Below are 24718 nucleotides of genomic sequence, written 5' to 3'. Positions count from 1 at the left end.
CAAACCAACCTTTACTCTGAATGGGAAGACTCACTAGCAGCGACAGAGAAGGGGTATCCAGATCGCAGCTCAGAGGAGGACACCAGGTGACCCAGTCAGAGACCTAACGCCGTCAGAAATAATTAAAACCCCTTAATCCCTCCAGCTCCCCCGGCCCTTGCGTGTAAATGTGAGACGGTCACCCAGAGGCAAGTTCAGAGAGCAAATCAACCTCCCATCCCAGTACCCTCATTTACTAGAAATGATGGTGAAATCAGTAAGCACGTATTTCAAGACCTCTCAATAGCTGCTTAAGGCTTGGATGTGAGTTTATCATGGTCTGACCTACCCTTCAATTGTAAGTCCAATAGAACCAAAAGAAGCTGATTTGTTTTCAAGCCTGAGTCATCCCTAAGAGGGATCCTGTAGGCTTGAGGAGGGATTCTAACTGATACTCTAGGCATCAGAGCTAAACGAATCATTGCGTCTTCCCTGGGCTCTGATTATAAGGTCACACCACGCTTGTGAGTTAGCAAGCTGTGAATTTTGCTACTGTCAGAGTCAAAGACAACAAGGAAACTTGAGTCGAGGTGTTAGGGGATTGCTCTCCCCAGACTGCCAGATGCCCGCACTGCCGTGACCGCTGGTGGTCTGGCAAAAAACAAGAGCTTTTTCATGACAATCAAGGCAGTCAACCTGGGAATAATTCCCCACTGTCCCTGCTGAGTGAGACTGCTGGATTTAGAAAGGCATTTGCTGAGTTGCACATCTCCTGATGAGAAGGGCGGGGGGGTGGGGGGGTGGGGGGGGATGCTGGAAAAGGGAAGGGAGCTGGCCGGACGCGGGCTGGAAGCTGCTTGCTGCTACCTTGTGCTGCCGGCATGGTAGTGGGTAGCTGTGGTTCTGTCTTCATGAAAATCATCGGGCTTGGGGGCTATTCATCATCGTCATCGCTGTCGTCATCTTCTTCGTCGGAATCGTCATCGTCATTGTCGTCGTCATCCTCTTCATCCTCCTCGTCTTCGTTGTCATCGTCCTCGGTGTTTATCTTTCCAGAAAGCACATCTTCAATCCAGTCTTCCAGCTCCTCAGCGGTGGGCAGGTCATCATCATCTGGAATCTCCATCCAGACACTGTCCGCCTGCAACAGAGACAGAAAGAGCGTGTGAGTGTGTGCGTGTGGGAGTGAGTGAAGGATCAGCCAGACCAGGGGCTTCCAAGCAGCCGTGCTGAGGGCCCCAGGTCACTTTCACTTATCAGGACTGTGTGCACGTTGTTAAATGGCAACGCCTCGTTGCAGAATGGTATGTGTAGTATCCTGTTTGTGCAATATAAAAGGAAATGTGTATTCCACTGCATATATATGTATATTTGCATATATATATTCCATTTTATATATATAGCCAGTTAGCAATGTCCTTTTACCCTGTTGGTAGATGTTCAGTCACCTGGGAAATTCTGTATTTATTTATTTTGCAAACTACTTTTAAAATTAATAGTAATAAACAGTGGGGGAGGGTATAGCTCAAGTGTTATATCTCATGCTTAGGATACATAAAGTCCTGGGTTCAATCCCTAGTACCTCCTCTAAAAATAAAAAATAAGTAAACCTAACACACAACGGTGATTGCCAGCAGGGGCTTCTGCTGCCCCATCACCCACTGAACCATGCCAACTCCCAATGTGAGTTCTCTTGTGTAAAGAGACTTTGTCATTGGGCTTTGGAGGAAAATACAGGAGAGTTTACTTGAGTAGAAAGTTCCAGTCAGTAAAGCAAGCTGAGCTGGCCCCATAAGCAAGGGAATGGGCTCATGGAAGAGAACCCTGGAACCACTGGCTGGGACTGGCTCAGAGACTAGGATTGGGCCCCGGTGGCAGATCTCCCTGAGCGTGGGCAGAGCCAAGGGTCCTGCCCATTTCATGCGGGGCTGGACTTCTGCATGTGATCTCACAGTCTGGGCTGCCTGGCAGACAACAGGGCAGGCTGAGGGTATCTGAGGAGCGTTCATGAGGTGTACTCACATCTGTCACATTCACCACCCCGATCTGTGGCTTGAAGAGGTCAATCTTGAAGGTCTTTTCCCAATAGGCAACAAGCTGCAGCAACAAAAAATAAAATTAGACATGCAGGCAGTCACTGTGCAAGCCACTTCTTGTGGCTGGACCCACCTGCCAACCCAGCGCCGAAATTAGGTCACCACTCGTTCAAGGTCTCCAAAACAGCTGTGGGCACCGAGGAAACTGAAGACGTGGCCCCAGCGCTCAGCACTTTAAATAAGCACGAAGAAAAGATGTCAGAATACAAACTATGAAAGCATGTAATAAAGTGAAGTAAGCCAGAAAGAGAAAGAAAAATACCATATGAGATCGCTCATATGTGGAAACTTAAGGGAAAAAAAAAGCATAAATACAAAACAGAAATAGACTCATAGACATAGAATACAAACTTGTGGTTGCCAAGGGGGCAGAGGGTGGGAAGGGATAGACTGGGATTTCAAAATTGTAGAATAGATAAACAAGATTGTACTGTATAGCACAGGGAAATATACACAAGATCTTATGGTAGCTCACAGAGAAAAAAATGTGACAATGAATATATGTATGTTCATGTATAACTGAAAAATTGTGCTCTACACTGGAATTTGACACAACATTGTAAAATGATTATAAATCAATAAAAAATGTTAAAAAAAAAAGAAAGTATGTAATAGAAAAGCTTCTACAGCTGTGAGGAAGATTACAGAGATGGTCCAAAGCTGATTCTCAGATTACTTGTGGCTCTTTTATGGGGTATGTGTGGTGAGAGAGCCATTTCCCTCCACCGCTCCTTCAGTGTCCCACCTAAAAATCCCTTCCCTTGTGCCACTCTGCGCATGAGATGGCTGGGAAAGCAGGGATGTGTCCCACGTGGGCGCACAGTGAGAAGAGGGCTTCATCCAGCCCGGCTTGGGCTCCATGTGGACTGATCTCTGACTGGGGCCCGACTAAAGGAGGAGGGCCATGGGGCTAAGGAAATGGAGACGTTCAGTGGTAGAAGGTCTCCCGAACAAATCTAAGGTCTGATGGGGACTGGGGATAATCAGGAACCTGGAAATCAGGACAGTCTGAAGATTTCTCCTTTGCAAAAACCAACGCAAGCATGTAGAACAGGTCAGGAGAAGTGCAGACCATCTGCAAGCTTGCATAACAAAACAGCCCCAGTAAACCAGAAATGCAACCAGGCAGCAGCCAAACAACGCTATAACACAGAGAGTCTTATGAGACCATGACTTTGTCATGTTTCCCAGACTTCTGACTTTGCCCTCAGGTGACATGGAATTTTCTACCCTTGATTCATTCATCCTCTGTGTAGGATGGGTTTCAGGACCCTGGAGATCACTAAATCCCCTCTTTTTTTTTTTTGTCTATTTAAATCATAGTTTGATCAGTTGTGACCTAGGCAACAAATGATAATTCCTGGAACCAAGACAGAGTTATCATTTATATCCTAATGATAGCTCGTACTGATTATCAGCAGTTGGGTCAATCTAAAGTCTACTGAATAACAGAGCAAGCTTCGGGCTCATACGGCCCTGGTGGGAAGATCGTGTCTACAGCCTACAGCTTTAATCTCGCCAGCTGTCATTCTTTTCACCTATAAGGGATTATAATATTCTCTACTCCATAGGGTTGTTGAGAGGATTAGACGGTCCAAGTAAAGAACTTTCCATAGCTGCAGGCATAGGGGAGAGTACATTAGCCATGTTCATTATCATTACCACTGGGTGCAAGTATTGTACAAATTCTGTTTATTCTCTTTGAAACTAAGCATAATTACGGCTTTCTGGCCATTGATCACTGACCCAGCAAGAGTCTGGGCTTTAAGGTCCTTATACATTCAACACGTGCTAGATATTATGTTGGGACCTGGGAGAACATGATGAACAAGACAGATGGGGCCTCTGGCTCCTTCTCTCCATGCAGTTTTGAATTCTATGCAAAATGTTCATCTCTAATTTTTATTACTTAGTAACTTAGGTTGCCTCAGAGCAATGGTCCCCACTCAGGAAATGACAGCGGTTATAGTAAGGGGTGCTGGTGGGAGGAGGGGCAGCTATGGAGACACAGGCGGAAGACTCTCACCCAACTCACTTGAGTGGGCCCCACGGAGTGGTCTCCAGGGAGTGAGAACCGTCAGTCTAACCACATCAATGTCGGCACCAGGCTCTAAGTTCCATGTGGCACCAGGGGCCAAGATCTCTCACACTGGATAGGGGCAGCCATGAGGCTTCTGCAAGTGCCCCTCCTACTTCACACCCTCCTTCATGCATCCAGGTCTCATGCTAAACACCAAGACTGTGTAAGTGGCCAAGGACGGGGCGCCAGTCTGAGCCACTCACCAGAGGGAAGTCGTCGGGGTCGATCCACACAATGCTCAGGTCAGGGTTGTCGGTGTTGTCCCGGGCAACCTGCTTCAGGATCTCCAGGAACTCGTAACCATCTGAAGCAGGGTTCAAGAAGATCGAGTAAGCCCTGCACACACATGGCTTCTAAGTAACTCAGAGAGCAGAGGGCCATTTTTCTACAAAGGGTTCTGAGGCCATTTGGTGCATACCCTCAATTATAGGCTTTTTCTATATAATCAATCAGATGAGAACCCTAGCCGCAAAGTAGCTTCTTTAAAGGAAACAATAAACATGGTGAATAAAGAAATTAAAAGTTCACAGGGAAGTGTCTGGTTGTAACTCGAAGTCAAGCTCCATTTGCTAATCTGCATGTGAAAATTGACCAGCCTGGAGTCAGAAAACGCAATCCCAGAGCAGAGCGACTCCTGCCTGGTCCTCAGTGCTCTGTGCCATCTCTTAACACGGATAATTTGCTATCCCTCATAGTTCCCCATAACATTTGCTCTATGGACAAAGAACTTTGAGCGTGGACCCTTAATTTTCTACAACCCACAGTTCCTAAAACCTTCAAACTAAGTGAGCTCTGATTGACGGTTTGTTTCATAGCTTTGAGATAGTAAATGGGGTTCCCTCCCTCTCTCACTATTTCCCTGTATGCTCTGCCAGCCCCCTAGTCAGTCTGCCGCCTTCATCACCCCCAGGGGAGGGGTGAGTCATAAGAAAAGCAGAGACAAGCCTTCTGAGCATCAAGAGTGCAGAGAGTCTAAACCTTGAAGAACTGGAAAGATAAACTTCATGATAGAAGCAACAATTTTGGAAGACTGTTCAGTAAGAGAAAGCATACCCTGAGCCCTCAGCATCCCCGCCCCACTCCCAAGCAGAAACAAAGAGTTTAGCTTCTGACAAGCCCCTGAGAATAAGCTCTGTGCCCGTGTATGTGTGTACACGTGCACGTGCACGAAAGCTAGCTCGTGTGTGCATATGTGGCCACAGACAGGAGCTCCATGGTGTCAGGGCATCCCCGCGTGTAGAGGACCCAAGTTCGGTTTTAGAATAAAACTCAGAAAAATGGGAAGACCTCAGAATCTCTTAGTGACCCCCCCTGTTGCAGGAGCACGAGGGCAGAGAAGTCTGTAAGGAGGTCCCACCGAGTTCCCTGTGCTTCTGAGGAGCACAGCCAAGTCTGGGGGGAGGAAATATTATTCTGAGATTCGTAGGCTAGCAGGTCCTTCACCTTTGAAACTACAGGACTATTTTCTGTGGTTATTATTTTGAGACGCACCCAATCTCAAACCAGAAAGGGCTCCCAAACATCCCACATATCCAGGCAGGTGTATCGCCTCACCCAGAACATCTGTCTGTCTTCTCTCTTGAATGTTTCCAGGACTGAGACCCTTTGACTTCCCTCAAGGCCCACTACAGACTTAATAATCCTGACAGCTGAGTCTTTTTCTTGCCTATAACTGAAATCTCCTTTTTTCCCTCAAGAAGTCCATCTCTCAAATTCTTCCTTTATGCACACAGGACATTGTTCTTTACATGCAGGAAGTCTGCAATCACATCGTCCAACCTTAATTTGGGGAGTATTTCTTGAGCATTTACTGGCTACTGGCTACTGAGTACTTTTGCATGTAACCTTCCCATGTAGTCTTCATGGAGATTAGGAAGAATTTACTACCTCCATTTGAAAGAGGACGGAATTGAGACACAGGGAGAGAACATGACTTGCCCAGCATCACATGCAAGCCAGGGGCAGAGCCAGGATTCTAACCCGGGTCTGCTTTGGTCTGAACGTCCAGAGCCCTTTCCACAATCCACTTTGCCTGTGAGGTCTCCACCCACTTACAAAAGCTGCTGCATCTTCTTTCTCAAGTTTGTGCTTGAGATCTGGCAGCAGAGTGTGAAAGCCTCCAGGTAAGGGAAGCAAGGCGGGGCCCAGGGACACACAGGGTGCAGCCTGGGGCTGGTGGGCCCCCTCTACCCGCCCCTGAGTAGCCACAAGTCCCGCCCCCTCTTTCTAACCTACAGCTGAGCCACACCCTCCCCGGCCACAGCCTGATTGGCTCACTCAGCACGTCCCTGAGTGCGCCTGGAGTCTCAGAGATGGCCCTAAGTAAAGAAGAGGGGCCGGTGCTGTGGGAACTGTGACGCCGTCCCTGCCACACGAGCTTGGACCTGAGATCCCACGACCTGGGCCGAGGGCCCTGGCTGGGCCAGGTTTCCCACGGTGAGCGAGAGGCCTCTGGGAATCACATCCTTGTGGGAGGGGAAGCCGCTGATTCTGCCCTCCGCCTTCCCAGGCAGGGAGGCCTGGTGGGAATGAGGCTGCACCAGCCCTGGGGGACCAGTTCCAGGCCAGACAGGAGCCAGGGCCTGTCTGGCACAGACATGTGGTTCTCAGACCAAGCAGTGGCCCCGGAGTAACAGGCCCACAGCATGCCGGGCCCGCGCCCCGTCCTCCGGACCCAGCCTTGGGCTGGCGGTGCCCACCGCACAAAGGCACTGAAAGACCCTCCCTGCCACCGCATCACGTGCAGTTATGGGACTTGGGGCCTCGCTCCTGGAGACAGGTCTAGGCTCGGGGAGCCAGGCTATTTGGCTCTGTGACAGATGATACAGATAAGTCGGCGGGGGTGGGGGGGGGCAGGCACCATGCAGCTGGGAGATTGTATCTGGAGGGGGCACCCGTCTAGTTTGAAAACTCTGCACTGGTCCCTTAACCTCTCTAGGGCTTCCATCTCCTCGTCTGAAAATGGAGAGAACAGCGACCCCATTACCTCGCAGGCCCTCTGGTAGTAACGGTGCTTTGTTATCACATGAGGGGCTTGCAAAAGAGACTGCCAAGATCTTCTCTGTCTTCTTTCTTTCTCTCACCCCATCAATGGTCTGTTTATAAGTGTTTCTCACGACGTTCATCCTTCATTAATGGGAGGGATTCATTTTGTCACCATCAGGCAGGTATATTCTGAGTGTCCACCTGTAGTAGGCCCAGGCCAGGTGCTGGGACACAAGGGTGTGTAGGGGCAGGTGACTGCCCTCAGCTGCCCCCTCAGAAAGGCCCACTCAGTAAGCATGAAAGTCTCAGAGAGCAGCAACGTGGCATCTGAAACTGGGCCCTTTGGGAACCTTAGGGTACAGACTCCGAGGACAGACAAGGATGACAGCACCTTCCTGACACGGTGAGTCACGCGGTCACCTGTTAGAGCGAGACATCTACCCTGAACAGGGAAACCGTGTGTGAGCCCCATGGTCCTGAGATGGCACCTGAGACATCTAAACACCCTGCCACTCCTTACTGCAGCCCTCCTCTGCTCTCTCGCCCAGCGCTCAGGACCCAGAATTGGTGGAAAAGTTAAACGGCATGGTTCTGTGATGAAGAGGAGAGTAAGTGGTGGTTACAGAGCCCAGGCTTGGGGCTGGACTGCCTGGGTTCGAATCCCAGTTCCACCCCTGATTGGCTGTGTGACCTGGGGGTGTTACTTAACTTCTTCATACGATTGTTTGATTGTTTCCTTGTCTGTACATCGGGGAAGATGATAATGACAGTGCCTACCGCCTACAACCATAGGGCTGCTGTCAAGATTAAATGTGTTGCTATTTAAGTGCTTCGAACCACATTTAGCACTTAGCAAGAACCGAATGTTAAATGTAACAATTCAAGTTTAAATTTGGAAGCTCAGCTAGGCAGTTAGCATCCCTATTTGAGACAACTGGCCTCAAAAATATTTTACCAAGGCCAGAGGCCCTTGAAACTCGGTTGGAACAAGGGCCTGGAGAGGTGCGCGGGGAGCCCCCCGCGGGCTGTGCTTCTCTCGCGCCAACGGCAGCCCGCGTTTCCAGCTTGTTAGCGCTAATACTCCCCCTGCCCTTGGAGGATATCCATCCAGCGCGCGCTCATGTAGAAACGCCACTCTGAACCTTTCATCAAGTGTTATAAAGAAGATGTCAGCCCGATGCAGACACATCTGGAGGCGGCAGGGGAGACTCCTTTTCAAACCTGTCAAACAGCAGCTCCGGCAGCATCCTGAGCGCAGGAGCGGAGGGGAGGCGGTGGAAGAGGAAGTCGGGCAGGACCGCAGGGCACCCGGCAAGAGCAGAGAGCCGGGATGTCCTTCCCAGACCCGCCTGCCTGCGGGCAGCGGGGATGAGAGCTCGGCGCAGAAGGGACCTGGAGATTACGCTCAGGGCCAGAGAGCAGACACTGTCTGCAACCCCTGAACGCAAGCTCTCGGCTGGGAGTGTCGGGACCGCGGGGAGAGCCCTTGGGGAGCCCGGCTCACTCGAAGAGGGGTTCGTTAATTGCTGCTGCTGCTACACAGTCGTAGATTCAAAGTCTAGGAACTGATGGTGGACAAGGGGGAGGAAGTTTGACTTTTCTTCATTAATTGGGCTCTTGAGCTTCCAGGTGGCTCTGCTCTCCTCTCACTCCCTCTTCCTTTCTCTGGCTCCCCCACCCCCATTCACCGCAGCAGCGTTGCGCACGCTCAGAGCCTGCAGCTGGCCGGGGCAGCCTGGGGGAGGGAGTGCTGTCAGGTGGACAGCGCCCAGAGGAGTCACCAAGAAGTCCTAGCTCATGTGTCTGCTGTGGCTCCGACCGTGTGATCTCCAGCGCGCCACTGAACTGTCGGTCTTTTAGATGTTGAAAGGACAGCCGAAAGGAAGGAGGGCTGGCTAAAGGATCACTCAGGTGTCCTCAGGGGTGGTAACTCCAACAGGGAAGGGCGCGCTTGCACTTCTGCAGCAGAGCCTTGAGGTGAAGGGCGTGGCTGAGGAGCCAGACAGCCCTCAGCTTAATTCCAGCTCTACTGCTTCCCAGCAAGTCAACTTCTCTGGGCCTCAGCTTCATCCGTTGTAAAATGAGAATAAAACCAGCACCTCCCACATGGGGTTGTTATGTTACACAAGCACACCGCAGGTCGTCGGCATCCTCATGTTCATCAGAATGATGGTGAACCCAGAGGTCAAGAAAGCCTGCTAGAATTTGAATCTTGGCTTGGGTACAGCAAGGGGTTTGCTAAGTCATTTAACCCCTAAAACTCAATTACCTCATCTGGAGCTGGGATGACAAATTATTAAAGGTGGCTTTAGGAACCAAGTAAGTCCATCTCCATAAAGCTCACAGCACAGTTCCTCCAGACTGTTAGCTCTTTAAGGAGAGAGCTGTAGTCTTTTCCTGAATGTATGAACTGCTTCCTTTGGTGAGTAGGTAGGGGTTTGGTGGGGCCAAGAGCTACATGTAGCTTGTTAGCAAGAGCAACGTATATGAGGAAGGACTGTCTGGGCAGGAATGACATTCCTAGTCCTGCCACCAGGCCCCTTGGCCCTGGGTTACACATCAGTGACCCGCGGGTAATGACTGACTAGCTGCAGAGTCAGGGACTTTCACAGAAAAGCCTTTCGCTTTCCCAGCTGGGAGCAGGACAGGCCCCTCCTCGCTGCAGAAAAATGCTGTGAGCTCCGCCCCCACCCCCACCCCTCCCCCAGCACAGTCCTTCCAGCTTCCCAGTAACAAGCCCCAGCCTGGGCTCCTCTGGGGCAAGACACAGCTTCAGGCCTGGGGATATTTGTGCAGGGAGGGGGTGGAAGTAGTTTCAGAAGTTTGATTCATTACAGCAGCAATCTTGGTCAAACAGGTTCCAGCAACTTCTCGGAGGCCTCTTTGTTCCATTGTTCCAGAGAGCCAGTCAGGCCTCCCCACAGTCCTGGGAGCGGGCAGGTGGGGCGGGGGAGGAAGCCCCCTGGAGTCTGGGCAGCAGGCTGCTGCTGCTGGCGATTTCGTCTCTCTTCACACCACACCAGGGATCTGATGCTGTTCGATTATAGCTTGTAAACCTTGGGCAACTGGCTTCCTTTGCTGTTTTCTTCTCCAGGGGCAGAGGGGTGGTCAGAATCTGTGGAAAGAAGCTGGAACCATACTGGGTTTTTGGTTTTTGCTTTTTGTTTTGGGACACAGACTAGATATTCTTGAAGTTTTTCCAAATCTGCAAGTCAGTGATGGGAAAACTGGGACGTCAATGGATAGTCAAAATATTTAATACAAAATGGGGGAAGATGATTTAGAGCATAATTTTGTTTTGGATACATGGAATATTATTTGGCTCTGAAAAGGAATGAATTACTGATATATGCCACATATAGATGAATATTGAAAACCTTAGTGGGGAGGGTATAGATCAGTGGTAGAGCACGTTCTTGGCGTGCGTCAGGTCCTGGGTTCAATCCCCAGTACCTCGTCAAGGGAAAGGGAAAAAATGGGGGGCAGGGAGGGTATAACTTAGTAGTAGTGTGTGCCTACTATGCACGAGGTCCTGGGTTCAATCCCCAGTACCTCAATTAAAATAAATAAATAAATAAACTGACTCACCGCCCCCCCACAGAAAAAAATACCAAAAAAAGACGACATTATGTTGAGTGAAAGATGCCAAGCACCAAAGGCCACATATTACATGATTTCATTTATATGGAATATCCAAAATAGTCAAATCCATAGAGACAGAAAGTACATTAGTGGTTTCCACAGGGTGGGGGAATGGAGAATGGGAGTGCCCACTCATGGGTGTGGGGTTTCCTACTGAGGGGATGGAAAGGTTCTGGAATTAGATAGTGGTGATATTTGTGCAACTTTGTGAATATATTAAAAACCGCTGAACTGCACACTTAAAAAAAGGTGAATATCATGGTATGCAGATTATATCTCAATTTTAAAAATTGCATAATACCCGCATTTGGGTTTCAGTCTGTAAGTAACTGTGGAGGCTGATAGTGTGTTACCCCAAAACAAAAACAAAAACAAACAACTAGTCAGACAGTGAAGAGTTGGGCTCAGCCTTGGCCAGTCATCTGCCTGTCTAATCATCTGCCTGTGAGCATTTATGGAGCACCCACTATGTGTCAAGGCATGTGGAGGAACCAGTTATATATTGATGAATGATACAATCAGTTCTTCCTTCATGGGCTACCACTAACTCATCATGCCATTTCAGGCACTTTGTGGAGCTTCTCTGACCCTCTGTTTCCTCGTCTGTCCCTATAAATTTATGAGTCAGAGGCCCTAAGCAAATACCAGACAATTGTATCTTACCTGGAGCAGTAGTTCCCAAACCTCATGGTGCATCAGCACTCCTCTCAAAGTCCCGTGAACTGACAGGTGTCTGAAGGTCCTGTTTCAGTCTGCCCAAGGCGGCTTTGGCCAGGTTGGGAACCCCTGCCCAGGCACCTCCTAGCCCAAAGCCTGGCTGCTTAGCCATCCTAATGGAAGTTCTCTGCCTTCTCTGGTCACCCTTTGGATTGTCCCAGGGCTTCCAAAACACACTTCAGAATTGCCACCTCCACTTCCCTTCGGGGACCCTTTCTCACAGCACGCTGCTGAAGGGACCTGGCATTTTACCACCTGCAAAATTAATTCTTCCTGAGCTTCACTCTCCACTGGTATTAAAAAGAGTGAAACCAGTAAGAAGTTGTCCAAGTTCCAAAATAAAACAAAGTGACACCTCCATTTATAGGGTCATTTTGCACTTTCGAAATAAACTGCTTGATTCCCCCAGTTCTCATTATTTGGAGGAATATTTTCTATGTAGTTTCCTAAGCGCAGACAGTATTTTGCAGACCAAAGGGTACATAATTGTTATTTTAAGGTAGGATTGTAATTCATATGGGCTAGATCCTAAAATTGGTAAATGAACTTTAAGTGTGGACAGACGGTTACACACACATGCATACACACATCCTATAAAGTTAGGATGTTTGATATCCCCAGTACTCGGTGTTTTTTTCCTAGTTGGACAGCGAGGCAGAACGAGGCTCACGTTCTCTTAGCTGGGCGCACGATTGAAATTGGAGTCATATCCGACATGCGACCACCAGGGGGCGCCCTATATCTGGCGGTTGCAGAAGAAGGAAAGTGGAGGAAAAGAGGTTGGGGGCTAACAAAGGTGAGAAGTCAGTTTTCATTAAAGGTGCACAGGGTAAGACTAGGGGTTTCCTACCTGGGTCACTCCTCTCTGCAAAGGCCACAATATGGATCCCGTTCAAGTCATCTTCCTGGGGGAGAAAAGAATCAGAGGTTACCGGTGGAGAGGGTGGAGAGATACAAAGGGACATCAGGGACAGACTCAGGCTGGAATGGAAATGGGAGGCAGCCGGACGTTGCGGGGCTGGGGGGGTGAAGGGGGAGGGGAGGGGGAGCCGTGGACATAAGCGCACAGGAGGGCCCAGCAGGCTGCACCTTCAGGAAGGGAACACTGACGAGCAGCTGGGAGGAATGTGTGGAGTTTGAGAAATGGGTTTGCAAGACCAGAAAACACCAACTACACACAGACATTAGCACTAAAGGGGCCTCACTCGCGTGGTCTGGCGGGTCCAGGAGAGCAGCAGCGAAAGGCAAAATAAGGAAGAATCTGAATATGGCTCATCAGGAGCCCCGAGGGCAACAAACATTCTGAATGCAGCAAAGTCAGTGTGGATGTCAGTCTGTTTCCAGACTTCAGCACCAGCAAATATCATCAGCAATATACCAGATTATGGAACCTTCTGAATGCTGCTGACAGATCCTGAAACTGTCCCCAAACAAGCAGCAGACAGGACTCGATGAGGTAAATTAGGAGGTGGATCTGTTTCGCTCACACAAGAATCATATACAAGTGTAGTGCTTCTTTATTAAGACATCTCTCTTTTTTAAATTTTTTATTTGGGGAGAGGTAACTAGGTTGGTTGGTTTGTTTATTTTTTCAGTGGAGGTACTGGGGATGGAACCCAGGACCTTGTGCATGCTAAGCATGCACTCTACCACTGAGCTATATCCCTGCTCCTCACCCCATTAAGACATCTCTTATTGAAGAAATGGAACCCATGTGGTCAGTGTGCCCTCCAGGTTATCCCGTTGGGGTCTGGAACCAGAGTTGACCAAAACTGGTTAGGTCTGGAGAGACAGAGGCTGCAGGAAGAGTCTGGAATTTGGAGTTAGGGAAGGTTGAGGGTGTGATGGAAAAAGTGTGTGTTAATGTGGAGGCTGGGATGAGGCAAAGAATCTAGAGAGAGCATTTCAAATCCAAGGACAAGCAAGTGGCAGTCCATGTTTCTATGTCCTGGAGAGAAAGGACCATTTATATGCCTCGTGTCTCCTCTGCATCGATTATTTCTGCCGAAGGAGAAGCAGGAGCTTGAAGGGGCCTTTCTTCTGAGAAATGTGATCCTCAGGAGACTTGGAGAGGAAGACGTGTGAGAAGGAGGCACCGGGGACAAATCCAAGTGCATATGATTATCACTGACAGTGACAGAGGGATTCACTGGGCGCCCTGAATGTCATATCAGCATCATCCCATGGGAAAAAAAAAACTCCAGGCATCTCAACCCTCCCGTGATCTCCGTTTCCATTTCAATTGATTTTAATGCTGGTGCAATCCTATCTAAATGCTAATTTTTTTCCTTTGAGTTTGAAATGGACAAAAACCTCCAAATATTCTAGGAGAGATTAAATGGAAAATATTATTGTTAAAAACAAGAGGGTGGGCACTGCCTTGGTCAGACTCTCTGGGGAATTGAATTTTACTAGATGTGTATCTGTGTGTGCGCATGAGGGCAGGTTTATTACACAAATCTGACAGCGACCAGAAGGGGAGGCTGAGGTTTCACTGTTTTACATTTGCCATTATCCCCAGACAGAATATCCTCATCAGTTCTCATTAGGCTGCCCTGTGTCTCTGTCTCCTGCCATCAGTTGGAAGGGAGCCGTGTTAACTCTGTGGCGCAGGCTTCATTTCTGTGTGCCCTTCTAGAACGTATTTGGAAATTGGTTTTAGAATTAAGAATCCATATTCGTTTGCCGGGAGGCTGCTCACAATATGGCTGTCACTCCCCAGGCCTGAGTTGGTCCCTGGATGGAGAGAGAGACCATAACCAAGAGAAAGAGCCTCTCTCTTTGTGGGTCTCAAAGATTCAGCACACAAACCTTAACTGAACACCTGCAAAGAGGCAGGCGCTGCTCAGTGCCAGGTGTTTTCGGCAATAAACTCACAGAGCAAGACTCCAAGAGCAAGCCAGTAAGTCAGGGCTACTGCACGAGAATCCAGTGTGCCCGGCAGAGGAAGAGGCGAGCTGACCATCCATGGGACTGAGAACGCCCCAGGCGCTTTCTCTGAGCCCCGGAGTCTTTGCTGCCCAGATCGCCCATTTTAGTCATGAGATCACATTGCCTTGATAATAACCTTTTAAATTGTCCAAACTGTCTCTTCTCAACCAGATGGCGTGCAGGCTCTCGGAGGGAAGGGGTTCTGGCTTAAAATAGTAATGATGATTAAAATGGTGACAAAAATATCTGCAATGTGCCATCCTATGTATCAGTACTTTGTAAATGCATTATCTCTAAGTCTGAAATCAAAGTCTTACTCCTATTTAATGCTTAAAGAATTGAGTGACTTACCTAAAGCCATGGAGGTGGTATGAGACATAACAGGGATTCAAGCCAGGTCTTTCTGGCCCCAAAGCACATGCTCTTTCTTTCTCACTGAAGGGGTCTGGAGAAAACCACTGTGGCATAAAAACTATTTTGGCTGAAGGCATTTGAATCCCTGAAATCCTTTTATCTGCGTATAGGCAGAGCCTCTCAAAAGAACTCAATTGTCATAACTCTAATCTTCTCTTCTCGGACAGACGTTATCACAAAACTATCATATATGCCATCTGTTCTCCTAAGGGCTCATTTATCTTTCTAAAAAGTCATTTGTTCTCCCAGAAGCACTCCTCTGCCCCCACCCCCCATACCTCATTAATATCGTATATAAGCCCTTCCTTGAGTCACATTTCTTTGTGAACGCCCATGCATAAATAGCTAATTAAAGCTGGGTTTTTTTTTTTTTCCCCTCTTACCAATCTGTCTTTTGCCAGTTTAATTTGCAGGCGCTAAGACATGAACCTAAGAGGGTAGAGGAAAAATTTTCCTCCCTGACATCACCAGCAATAGCAGCATGGGCTCCATAAATCTATTGTCTCTCTGCAGGCTTTGCAGAAGACGGTCAGGGGCTCTTACTTAAGTAGAAAGAGGCCAAGAAAGGGCTTTTGTACAGTGTCTGAACACCAGCTCCCACAGAGATGTGGAAATTTAGGAGTTACTTTGGTGACTATCTTACTCTGGATTCCCTAGCATTTTGTATGTCCCTCTGTCATGGCAGCGAGCATGGTGGGCTGGTGGTTACTGAGACTGTTTCATCTACTCAACCCTGAATTCCTAACGACAGGACAGCAATGTTTATTTTTATAACCTCTGTGCTCACCGCAACATAATAGGTTTTTCTTAATGCCTATTGACTTTAAAAAAAGTGTATGGTGATAAAAATCTTATATACTGCTCGAAGAACATCTGAAAATATTAGAGATACCAAGGAGAAACTAAATGTCAATTACCCCACCAATCAGGTATATTACCATTGTTCATACTTAACTCTATTTCCTTCTAGTCTCTATTGAATGTTTGCTCTCATGTTGAATAAAGAGACGCAAAGAAAAATAAAAAGCAATTAAAACTGGCAGACTCCCTAATTAACGGAGTGATGTAGGGGCTCACGGGAGATCCCTGCCCCCCCCCCCCCCCCCCGCTAACTACTTTCCTATTGCAACCAAGGGAGGATTCTTTTAGAAAGAATTGCTGACTCTCATTTCTGGGGGCTTTTGCCGAGGACTCTGGCTGACCACTTGCTAGGGTGGAGAGCTGGTGGGAAGATGGAGTCTCGAAGAGAAAGAACAGGTCAATGTTGGGCCTGGACCGCCCTGATATGCTTTGAATAGTCTAAATAAATAAATAAGTAATCGATAGCTATTTGATTTACACACAGCGAGTATTACTAGACGCCCTTTTTTTTAAAGGAATAATGTGTATTTTCTATGATTTGCTGCTTTAAAAACCTGTACAACTGGGGAGAGACGAAGGTTAAGAGTTGCTCTGGCCCTACCTAGCTTTCCTGTTATTTACATATTTTGCAAAGTCTAAGGGAGTAGGTGTTGAAGATGAAGACTTTTAAGTTCGTGAACGGGTTACTTTCCTGATACGTGTGGGTTAAGTTGCTGTGGCCAAGTAACCCTTGGAGATGCTGCTTGGGAGCAGTGCCCGCTGAGGTGGGCACACGTGGATGAGGGGGTAGGCAGAGTGGTTCTTGAAGAGCCTTCTGACAGGCTGATTTCTGCTTCTCCCTTTTTGGGATGCGAAGATGACCCCAAGGGGCCTGTCCCACCCTCCCTCCCTAGTTGGAGACTGGGACAAGGGGCCGGCTAGGTCTGACTAGGTCTCCTGGGGAAGTCACGTGGGTCTTCCACGATGAAGATTTGGAAAGGAGGAAACCAGCCTAATTGCCCTTTTCTCCACCTACTTAAATTCAATGCACAGCCCTTTCAAAAGCTGTGATTCTTCGTTAAGTGAAAAGAAGGCCAAGAATGGGTTCCCATGAGGCTAGACAGTGAACTTTCTTTCTGAACATCTGTCTCCAAAATGGGGGAGGGAACATTTCTGCAGGGCAGTGTAGGGTGTTAGGGGTGTCGGGGATCGGAAGGAGGGGGCAGGAAGTGTCCCGCTACGATGTGGTGATTTTCTGTGTCAGGGAGGAAAGGCCTGAGAGAAGGGTTCTGCAGTTTTGCAGTCTCTCCCTTCCAGGAGCCTTGATAATTGAGAAGTCTTACTTAGGGATGAACAAAATAAAAAGGAGAAGTCAAGATAAAGGCACACAGCAGAACAGAGAAGCAACAATCACTCTCAACCTGATGTCATGAAAGACAAAGAAAGACCAACAGCCCCTTCCAGATTGAAGGCAACTAAAGAAACTTAGCAACCAAACACAAGCATGTGACCCAGGGTTGGATCCCAGACCAGGAAAAAAAACAAATGTTTTCTCTCACTATAAAGGACACCAGTGACAACCAGTCACTTTGAATAAGGTCCACGGATGAGAGTGCAGAATTGTATTAGTGTTACTTGCCTGATTTTGATAAGTGTCCTGTGATTATGTAAGAGAAAGTTCTTGTTTTTAGAAAACTTCTGAAGTATTTAGGAGCAAAAGGGAATTGGGTCTGCTCCTTACTCTCAAATAGGTCACGAAAAGAGAAAAATCTGTATCTATGTATCTGTCAAGAGAGCATGATAAAGCTAAGGCGGTAAAATGTTAACATTTGAGGAATCTGGGAAAAGAGATCACGGAATTCTTCGCATTATTTTTTAATAAGTCTGAAATTATTTCAAGTGAAAAGTAAAAATATTTTAGAAAGGAATAAAAATATTTTAAAACATCATTATACCCTTTTTGCTATTTTGAAATCTAATAGCAATACCTCCTAGAAGTTAAGTTTTTGAAACGTTTAAATGTGAGGAACATATGTTCCTATTGTGCTGAGTCGTTCTTAAATATTCCACTCCTCTAGACTGGATTATTTGCCTTTGGTGTGAAATGTTTGTTCTACCTTCAGACCTCCACAGAAGTTACATGCCAATAAAACAGAAAGTGTCAAGTTACTCCACTGTTTTGTTCATCTGTCACTTTAGACTCTGAACTGGAGAATTAGTAAACACGTGTGTCCAAGTTAATCCCCTTCCCCACTACCCCCACCAAAATACTGCCTTATGGGGACATGGCCCCTCTAAAAGGTATACTGGAGAAAACGTGGGATTTGGCTCCAGAGGGTCTAAATTTCAGTCCCAGGATCTAATGCATGCTAGTTATGTACCCTTGAGTAATTAACTTAATCTGTATGATTGTCAGTTTCCCCGTGAAGTTAAGTAATACTTGTTCTATATCACTTCCTGGAACTGTTGAGAGATCCAAGTAAAAGGATGCATGAAATGCTTTAAAAAATGCTCCACAGACTTTGGTTGCTATTGTTTGCAGAACTTTGTATAAAGCTAGGGAGGGGTTGGGGGTGTATATCCGAGGACCTCTTTATATTTATATTTATATACCCACTGTACGTATTGTCAATGACATAAACCTAGGGGAAAATCTGACTCTTTCAGTGCTTTGAGTCAATACTTAGAAAAACAGCTGCCATTCATTGACTGAGCACCTACCATGTTCTGGGTTCTTTGCGCCACGCATTCTTACAAAAAGCCTAATTTTAGATACAGACACTAAAGCTCAGAAAGACCACACGATCTGATGGAGCATGAAGAGCAACTAGGTGGCGGATTCTGGACTTGAACCCAAGTCTATAAACGTATGGTCTGAGCTCCTGCTATGTTACCTTGGGTCTCTAGTGGCCAATGATTGGAAGCCAGTAGTCACTGTAGGAAGTGAACTCAGAGGTACAGAGTAATTTTGCCTACTGGTCACCCCAGAGAGGCTTGAGTTGGATCCCTGGAGAACTGAGTTGTAACTGAGTACGATGTTGTCCACGTTTCAAATTCTCCACCATCCATGCATCCACCCCATCCAAATTAGACTTGGGACTCACAAGGGTATTCCTCTGGGGGAATATACCCATCTCTGCAAGGCACAAAGAGTTTGTCACTTTCTTACCCATGTTTCAAACATATCTTCTGGACGCAGGCGACGTAGGGTGGGTCTAGGAACAAAAAAAAAAAAAAAGAAGAGTTCCCTTGAGTAGGGATTACCTTGGCAGACACCAAAGCCTCAGCACCATGAAATGTAAGATGAGATGCTGGTTCCTTTGCAAGAGCACGATGATCTCTACAAACCTGTTTCTCCCCTAAGAGACAGAGCAGATCGACCCTGTCGTGTGGCACACAGCGCTGGGCTGAAAGCTCTTCGTCTATCCATAGACCCATTTGATCCACGTCTGTTACAAATAATGGGTCAGAGGACACAGACTCAGCTCATCCCCAGGCCAGAAGCCATTCCCCTCCTCGAGACAGGTGCCGTTCCTGAGGACCCAGAGCAGGCCCAGAGGGAGGAGACCTCGGACAGAAAACAGCCCAGGACTCCAACTATTTTGTCACCACAGCCAGCCATCAAAAGCCCTTTGGGATGTTTGGTGGAGCAGGTCAGATCTCTATTTTGCTTGTGGTTTCATTTCTTTTTTAAAAATTATTTTTAATTTATTATTATTATTATTATTATTATTATTATTATTATTAATTATCATCATCATCATCATCATCATCATTATTTAATGGAGGTACTGGAAATGGAACCCAGGACCTCGTGCATGCTAAGCATGTTCTCTACCACTGAGCTCCACCTACCCTCCCACCAGGTTTCATTTCTTTTTGAATGTTGGTAAATGGTGTTAGATATGTTGATACTTGTTCCTCCAAGTGCTGCTTCCCTGTAGGGCCTGAGGCTGACCGGGTGATGGAATCACAATGCTCCAGGTTCAGTGAATGCCTGTGAGCATGTGGTTGGGGGGTGGGCGGCCCAGGCTGTGAACCCGCCTCCATGTTTGATGTTCCAGGACTGTCCCTCTCTCAAGCTAGGGTCGGCAAACTACAGCTGGTGAGCGGAATCCAGCCAATGGCTCCTGTTTTTATAAATAAACTTCCACTGGGACACAGCCTCACCCATTTGTTTATACATTGCCTATGACTGCTTGCTCACTGCAATGGCAGAATTGCGCATTTGCAACAGAGACCATCTGGACCACAAAGCCAGAAATATTTATTATCTGGCCCCTTACAGAAAAAGTGTGTTGATCCACACTAGAGTTAGTGGTATCAAACATTCCTCTCCCAGAAGTTCCATGCATAAAATGTTCATTCTTGGCTAAGTTATTTAACTTCCCTGAGCCCAATTCCTGGACCTGTGAAAATTAGCATGGTGATAATTACCGCATACTGTTGAAGACTAGGTAAAATGATACTTTACGAGGCTGTCACTAAATCACTATCATTATCATAGTAGAATTTTATGCACATCTTACTCGATGAGATTTCCTCACTGTGGGGAGGTGGCCTCACCTTGCTTGCAACTGTAGACCCATATTGAGAAGATGCAGTAACATCCCTGCCACTGATCAATGCCTACCAAAGCCACACTCTTGGGTTCAGTTCTGCGGGGGTACTAACTCCAGGTTGTTGCTCTTGGGGGTCTGAAATGACCAGACTGAGAGGCTCTTCTCCATCCCCCAGGCCCTGGGCCAGCCGCCCCACCCCCTGTCCCCTGCACGCCATCGGGGCCACCTTTGGTGCTCCTTCACAAACTCCACGAGCTCCTCTTCTGTGTAAGGCTTGTCAGGGATGGCAATGGGCTCGTCCATAAAGGGCTCGTAGAAGTCAACCTCATTCATCTTCAAGGACAATTTCTTTGCAACCTGTAGCAATTAGAAACAAGACAATAGTTCCCTTGAATGCTAGTCTAGTGGTGGTCCGGCTGCAAGGGTGCGTGTGTTCTCTACAAAAGACATGAGCGTGTATGTACTGTTTTAACTTAAATGTTGAAATGACAGGAATTCAGCATCTAAGGTCTGGCTGGACTGATCTCCTTTTGTGATCAAAGGACAAAGAGAAAAACCTGGCAAATGAGGTCCAATCAGGGGCAGAGAGCAGTTAGAATGGAAGGTGGGAAATTGGATTCCGCGATCACCATCTCTCCACTGTATTTGCCAGGGCTGGGGGAGGAAGCCAGTGTCAACAGACCATGTTCGGTGTCCTGGGATGTATGGATCTAACTGAACAAATTTTGACAGAACAGGCAATTGGTGGAAACCATTGAACGCAGACAGGTACTCAGAATCAGAGGCCAACCCATTCTTCTGTCCTCAATCAGCTCATAAACCCTAATTGCTATTTGGGTTGAAGCATTGGCCCCAGGGCTGTCTCACAGCACTGGGCTTGTTGGATGGTTTCTCGGGCTCTGGGAACTGCCTGGTTTGTTACTGGTCAGAAGGCGACCCACCCTCCTGGTTTGTCCAGGCCGGAGGGGTTTCCCAGGATTCAGACTTCCCACGCTAACTCAGGGATAGTACCCAGCAAGCTAGGGTGAGTTGCTCATGCTATACCAGAGAAAAAGCTTGGAGAGCCGGCCTGTAGCCTGGAAGCCACGTGCTCTCTTGGTTGAAGTGGCCACATGGTCTCGTCAGGGCAGAATGGTCGCTGTGTTTGCCTGCAGAGCTGATGACCTCACACCTCTTTTTGTGCAGTGATTCGAGAGGCCTGGAATGTGCCATTCTTTTCTAGTTCAGAGCGTAGTCTGCTCCAAGAAAGCACAGGGATGAACAGTGGTTCCCTTGAAACTAAAGAGGAATTGCCTAAGAGCTGCCACCCGGTGGTGGTGACCAGCGGTGCAGAGCCCCAGGGCAGCCGGGCCTAGCTGCGGAGTGGGAGGAACTGGATGTTACATAAGCTGTTACACCAGGAGGTCCCTTCTGAGCCAACACTGGTATGTATCCCTGTGGCTTTTGTCATCAACTGCTATGAATTCCAGGTCACTATATTCCAAAAGACATTTCTAACCGTGCTCGAGGCAAAGAAACTCCAGCATCCTACTCAGAGCGGAGGGCAACAGGCTGCGTTAAAAGCTACAGTCCGTCAAAGAGATTTTACGGTCCTGCTGATTTCGTTTTAAGGGACAAGACAGCGTGGGTTTTTCTTTCTTTCTTTCCTTCTTCTGTGGGGCGGGGAGTCTGGTTGTGGGGAAGGGGAGGAAACAGCTATTTGAGTTCACACACGGTTCTTCACAGAGCTGGGCCCACTGCAGAACGGGCTTGGAAGTGACATTGGATTCAGGGCTGAGTTCACATACTGCATATTTCAGGAGCCAGGAAACTGTGCTTATTGAAGTAGGAAGTGACCAGATGAACAAAAGCTAGTAACAGTGAGCACGTGAAGTGCTTCCTATGTGCCAGGCGCTGTTGCAAAGTGTGTCGAGTTGATTCGTTTGTGTACCCTCACTTCGATTGTATGACATGAGAACTATTATAATAATATTTATTTTACAAAGGATGAGCCCGCAGCACAATTTGCATATACAGTTTGTCCAGGGAAGTGTTCTTTCAAAACTACCAATTTGCCTCCATTCCAACTTTCCTTTCATTTGAAAGTTACCTTCTCCTTGACACTGGACAGAAAGGAATTTATGTCCCTTTAAATATTACATTGGCGGTGCGCGGTTTGTCGCGAGATGTTCCTTTGTTCCTCTTGTAACATGGTCTCATCAATTCATCCCCAGCACAGTCTGCTGGAATTAAGGCTTCCTGAAGGTGAAAAGGAGCTCGTCAGAACCTCCTTTGGAGTAAGCTGTGTAGACGCACCCATGTGTATGACTGTGCGCGTGCGTGTGTGTGTGTCTGTCTGTCTGGGTCTGTCATGTAAAGACCATGAATTTAAAGTTAGATTATGATAGTCTTAAGTCTTGGGAACTCTGAGCAAAATCTCCCAGAGGCTTGTTCACTGTCTCCATCATTACCAAAGAGTTTCCTCATCTTCTGTCCCAGAGAACCCCTTTCTTTTATTCTTTTAATTGTATCTTGGATGGTAAAGACTGAAGGAGATTTGATTGATCGAGTCATGGATTTGTTCATTTATTCAATAAATATTCAGAGGGGCCTAACTGTATCCGAGGGACCAGATCTGGTTCATGGATGGTACAATTAAATAAGAATGGATTTTACAATTAAAAGCTGAAGAGCTCCATATAATGAATTCTTTTGTGCTTAAAAAAATTAGTTGGAATGGAGTTTGTCAAAAACATGAAAATTACAAAGTACAATGGCCATTTTTCTGACATTTGCAAGTGTATGGGTTTTGATAACATGTGTTTTCTACAAGTTAGCAAGCCATTTCAGTTGTTGCAAATGAAAGCAACTCAGTGAATTTAGATCTCAACATCTACCTTCTCCATCAACTTTGTTTAGATAATCACAGCTTCTACTGGCTCAATAATTATTTTGCTCCTCACTGTTCAGTCCAAGAAAAGAGCAGGCCAGGGGGAGATGTCACGGGATAATTAGAACTGACATTTTTCAGGGTATGAGATGGCATAGAGTAGACACCACCCTTAGCCCTCTGACTCTTGCTGCATTTGCTTCAGAGAGGTTGGACCTTTGTGTGGCTTGATGTAGGATTAAGATCCATAGATCAGGCAGGGCTGGTAACAAACCTGTGTGCCAAGTAAAATCTCCCAGGGAGATTTCAGTACATGCCTATTTCTGGGTCTAGATACAACCCTAGAGAATCCAAATTTCCAAGTGTGGGGCCCAGGAATCCATGCTTCTAAAAGCTCCTTGGGGCATACCAACATGGACAGTGGTTGGGAACTACTAAACTCCCAAATTTGCCTCAGCAGCCCTGATAGCCCATCCTGTTTACAGTTCTCCACCTCATATAATATATTTAATATAATTCTTTCTCCCTTCCCATCTTCTCCTGCCCCAGCCCCACACCCCAGAGACTCAACTCTAAATCCTACAAGGACAGGAATCTGTTTAGCTAAATCTTGTGTCCCTGGCCTCTTCGTGAAGAGCACCTGGCACATAAAAGACACTCAATAAATACTTGCTAAGTGAGTGAATGAATAAATAAATGAAAGATCCTTCCAGTTGAATGTCTTCCCAACTTGTAGAAATTAGAACCCATCTTATGCTCCTTAAAAGATGCTTTTTCCTAGATTCCCTAGTGTTTTCAGCAGCTTTACAGTCTTGGCTGTCTTGAAGCAGAGACGTGCAATCTTCAGTTATTTTTGTGTCTTCTATCATCTCTCTCTCCTGCATCTCCACTGCGGCCAGGTCCTCCTGTCATCGCAACCTCTGCCAGCTGGGTTTTCATCCTTGAAACTGTAGTAGTGCTTCCTGGACCCTTGCGTCTCCTGACTTCAAGCCTCTATAAAGCACCTCCCCACCCCCAGACCCTTCTGGGATTCCCTAGGGTGTGTCTCACAAGCCAGTCCTTCAGCCCACCTCGTCTGCTGTAGCGCCCCCTGCTGGACACCACTGAGGCTTGGCCTGAGGGCAGCCATGCCTTCTGGACACTGCCATTTCCCCATTTCCCCCACTGATGGGTGCAAATGCTTAAGTCCCAAATGGCATCCAGTCCACTCAGTGCAACAGCTCTTCCTTCTGTGTTCTATACAGAGGGAGAGAATATATCTTTCTCTTTTTCAATGTTATGAAATCCCACAAGGCTACATGCATGAATGGGGATACTTCTGACTCAGTGTCTTACAGAGTTTTTAGTGAAGAGCCTTCTGAGATTTTAATTATAGCCTGACCTCACTTTCTTTACAGGCCACAGACGTGAAGCCATATGGTTGAGCTTGGAGGCACATCTGAAAACAGACAGCACCCTGAGCTCAGCATTGGATCACCCTTCTAAGAACTGAGGCTTTCTTGCTTGGCCACACTTGTCTGCCTGACTCTCTCTTCCCTCAGATGAGTTCTTACGCGGGATCCACCTTACTCACCGCTGGCCCATCATAACCAAACGTCAGGGA

The 24718-nt window shown here is 47.3% G+C and overlaps 1 protein-coding gene across 1 annotated transcript in view; it reads right to left on the bottom strand.

The window, feature by feature from the left end:
- Window positions 1-790: 790 nt before the first annotated feature.
- The window catches only part of CASQ2 (calsequestrin 2), a 63405-nt gene continuing 39477 nt past the window's right edge, over window positions 791-24718 (bottom strand). The window contains exons 7-12 of the mRNA XM_006213700.4: window positions 20473-20603; window positions 18854-18899; window positions 12350-12404; window positions 4359-4459; window positions 2002-2076; window positions 791-1120 (exon numbers count right to left, since the gene is read on the bottom strand). Of these exons, the coding sequence (XP_006213762.1) occupies window positions 914-1120; window positions 2002-2076; window positions 4359-4459; window positions 12350-12404; window positions 18854-18899; window positions 20473-20603 (615 nt within the window). The 3' untranslated portion in view covers window positions 791-913. The remainder of the gene's footprint in view (window positions 1121-2001; window positions 2077-4358; window positions 4460-12349; window positions 12405-18853; window positions 18900-20472; window positions 20604-24718) is intronic.

Source organism: Vicugna pacos, chromosome 9 (genome assembly GCF_048564905.1).
Source record: "Vicugna pacos chromosome 9, VicPac4, whole genome shotgun sequence".
In the NCBI taxonomy this organism is placed as follows: Eukaryota; Metazoa; Chordata; class Mammalia; order Artiodactyla; family Camelidae; genus Vicugna; species Vicugna pacos.
The sequence above is the reverse complement of the archived record's forward strand: the minus strand, read 5'-3'. Positions and strand labels throughout refer to the sequence as shown.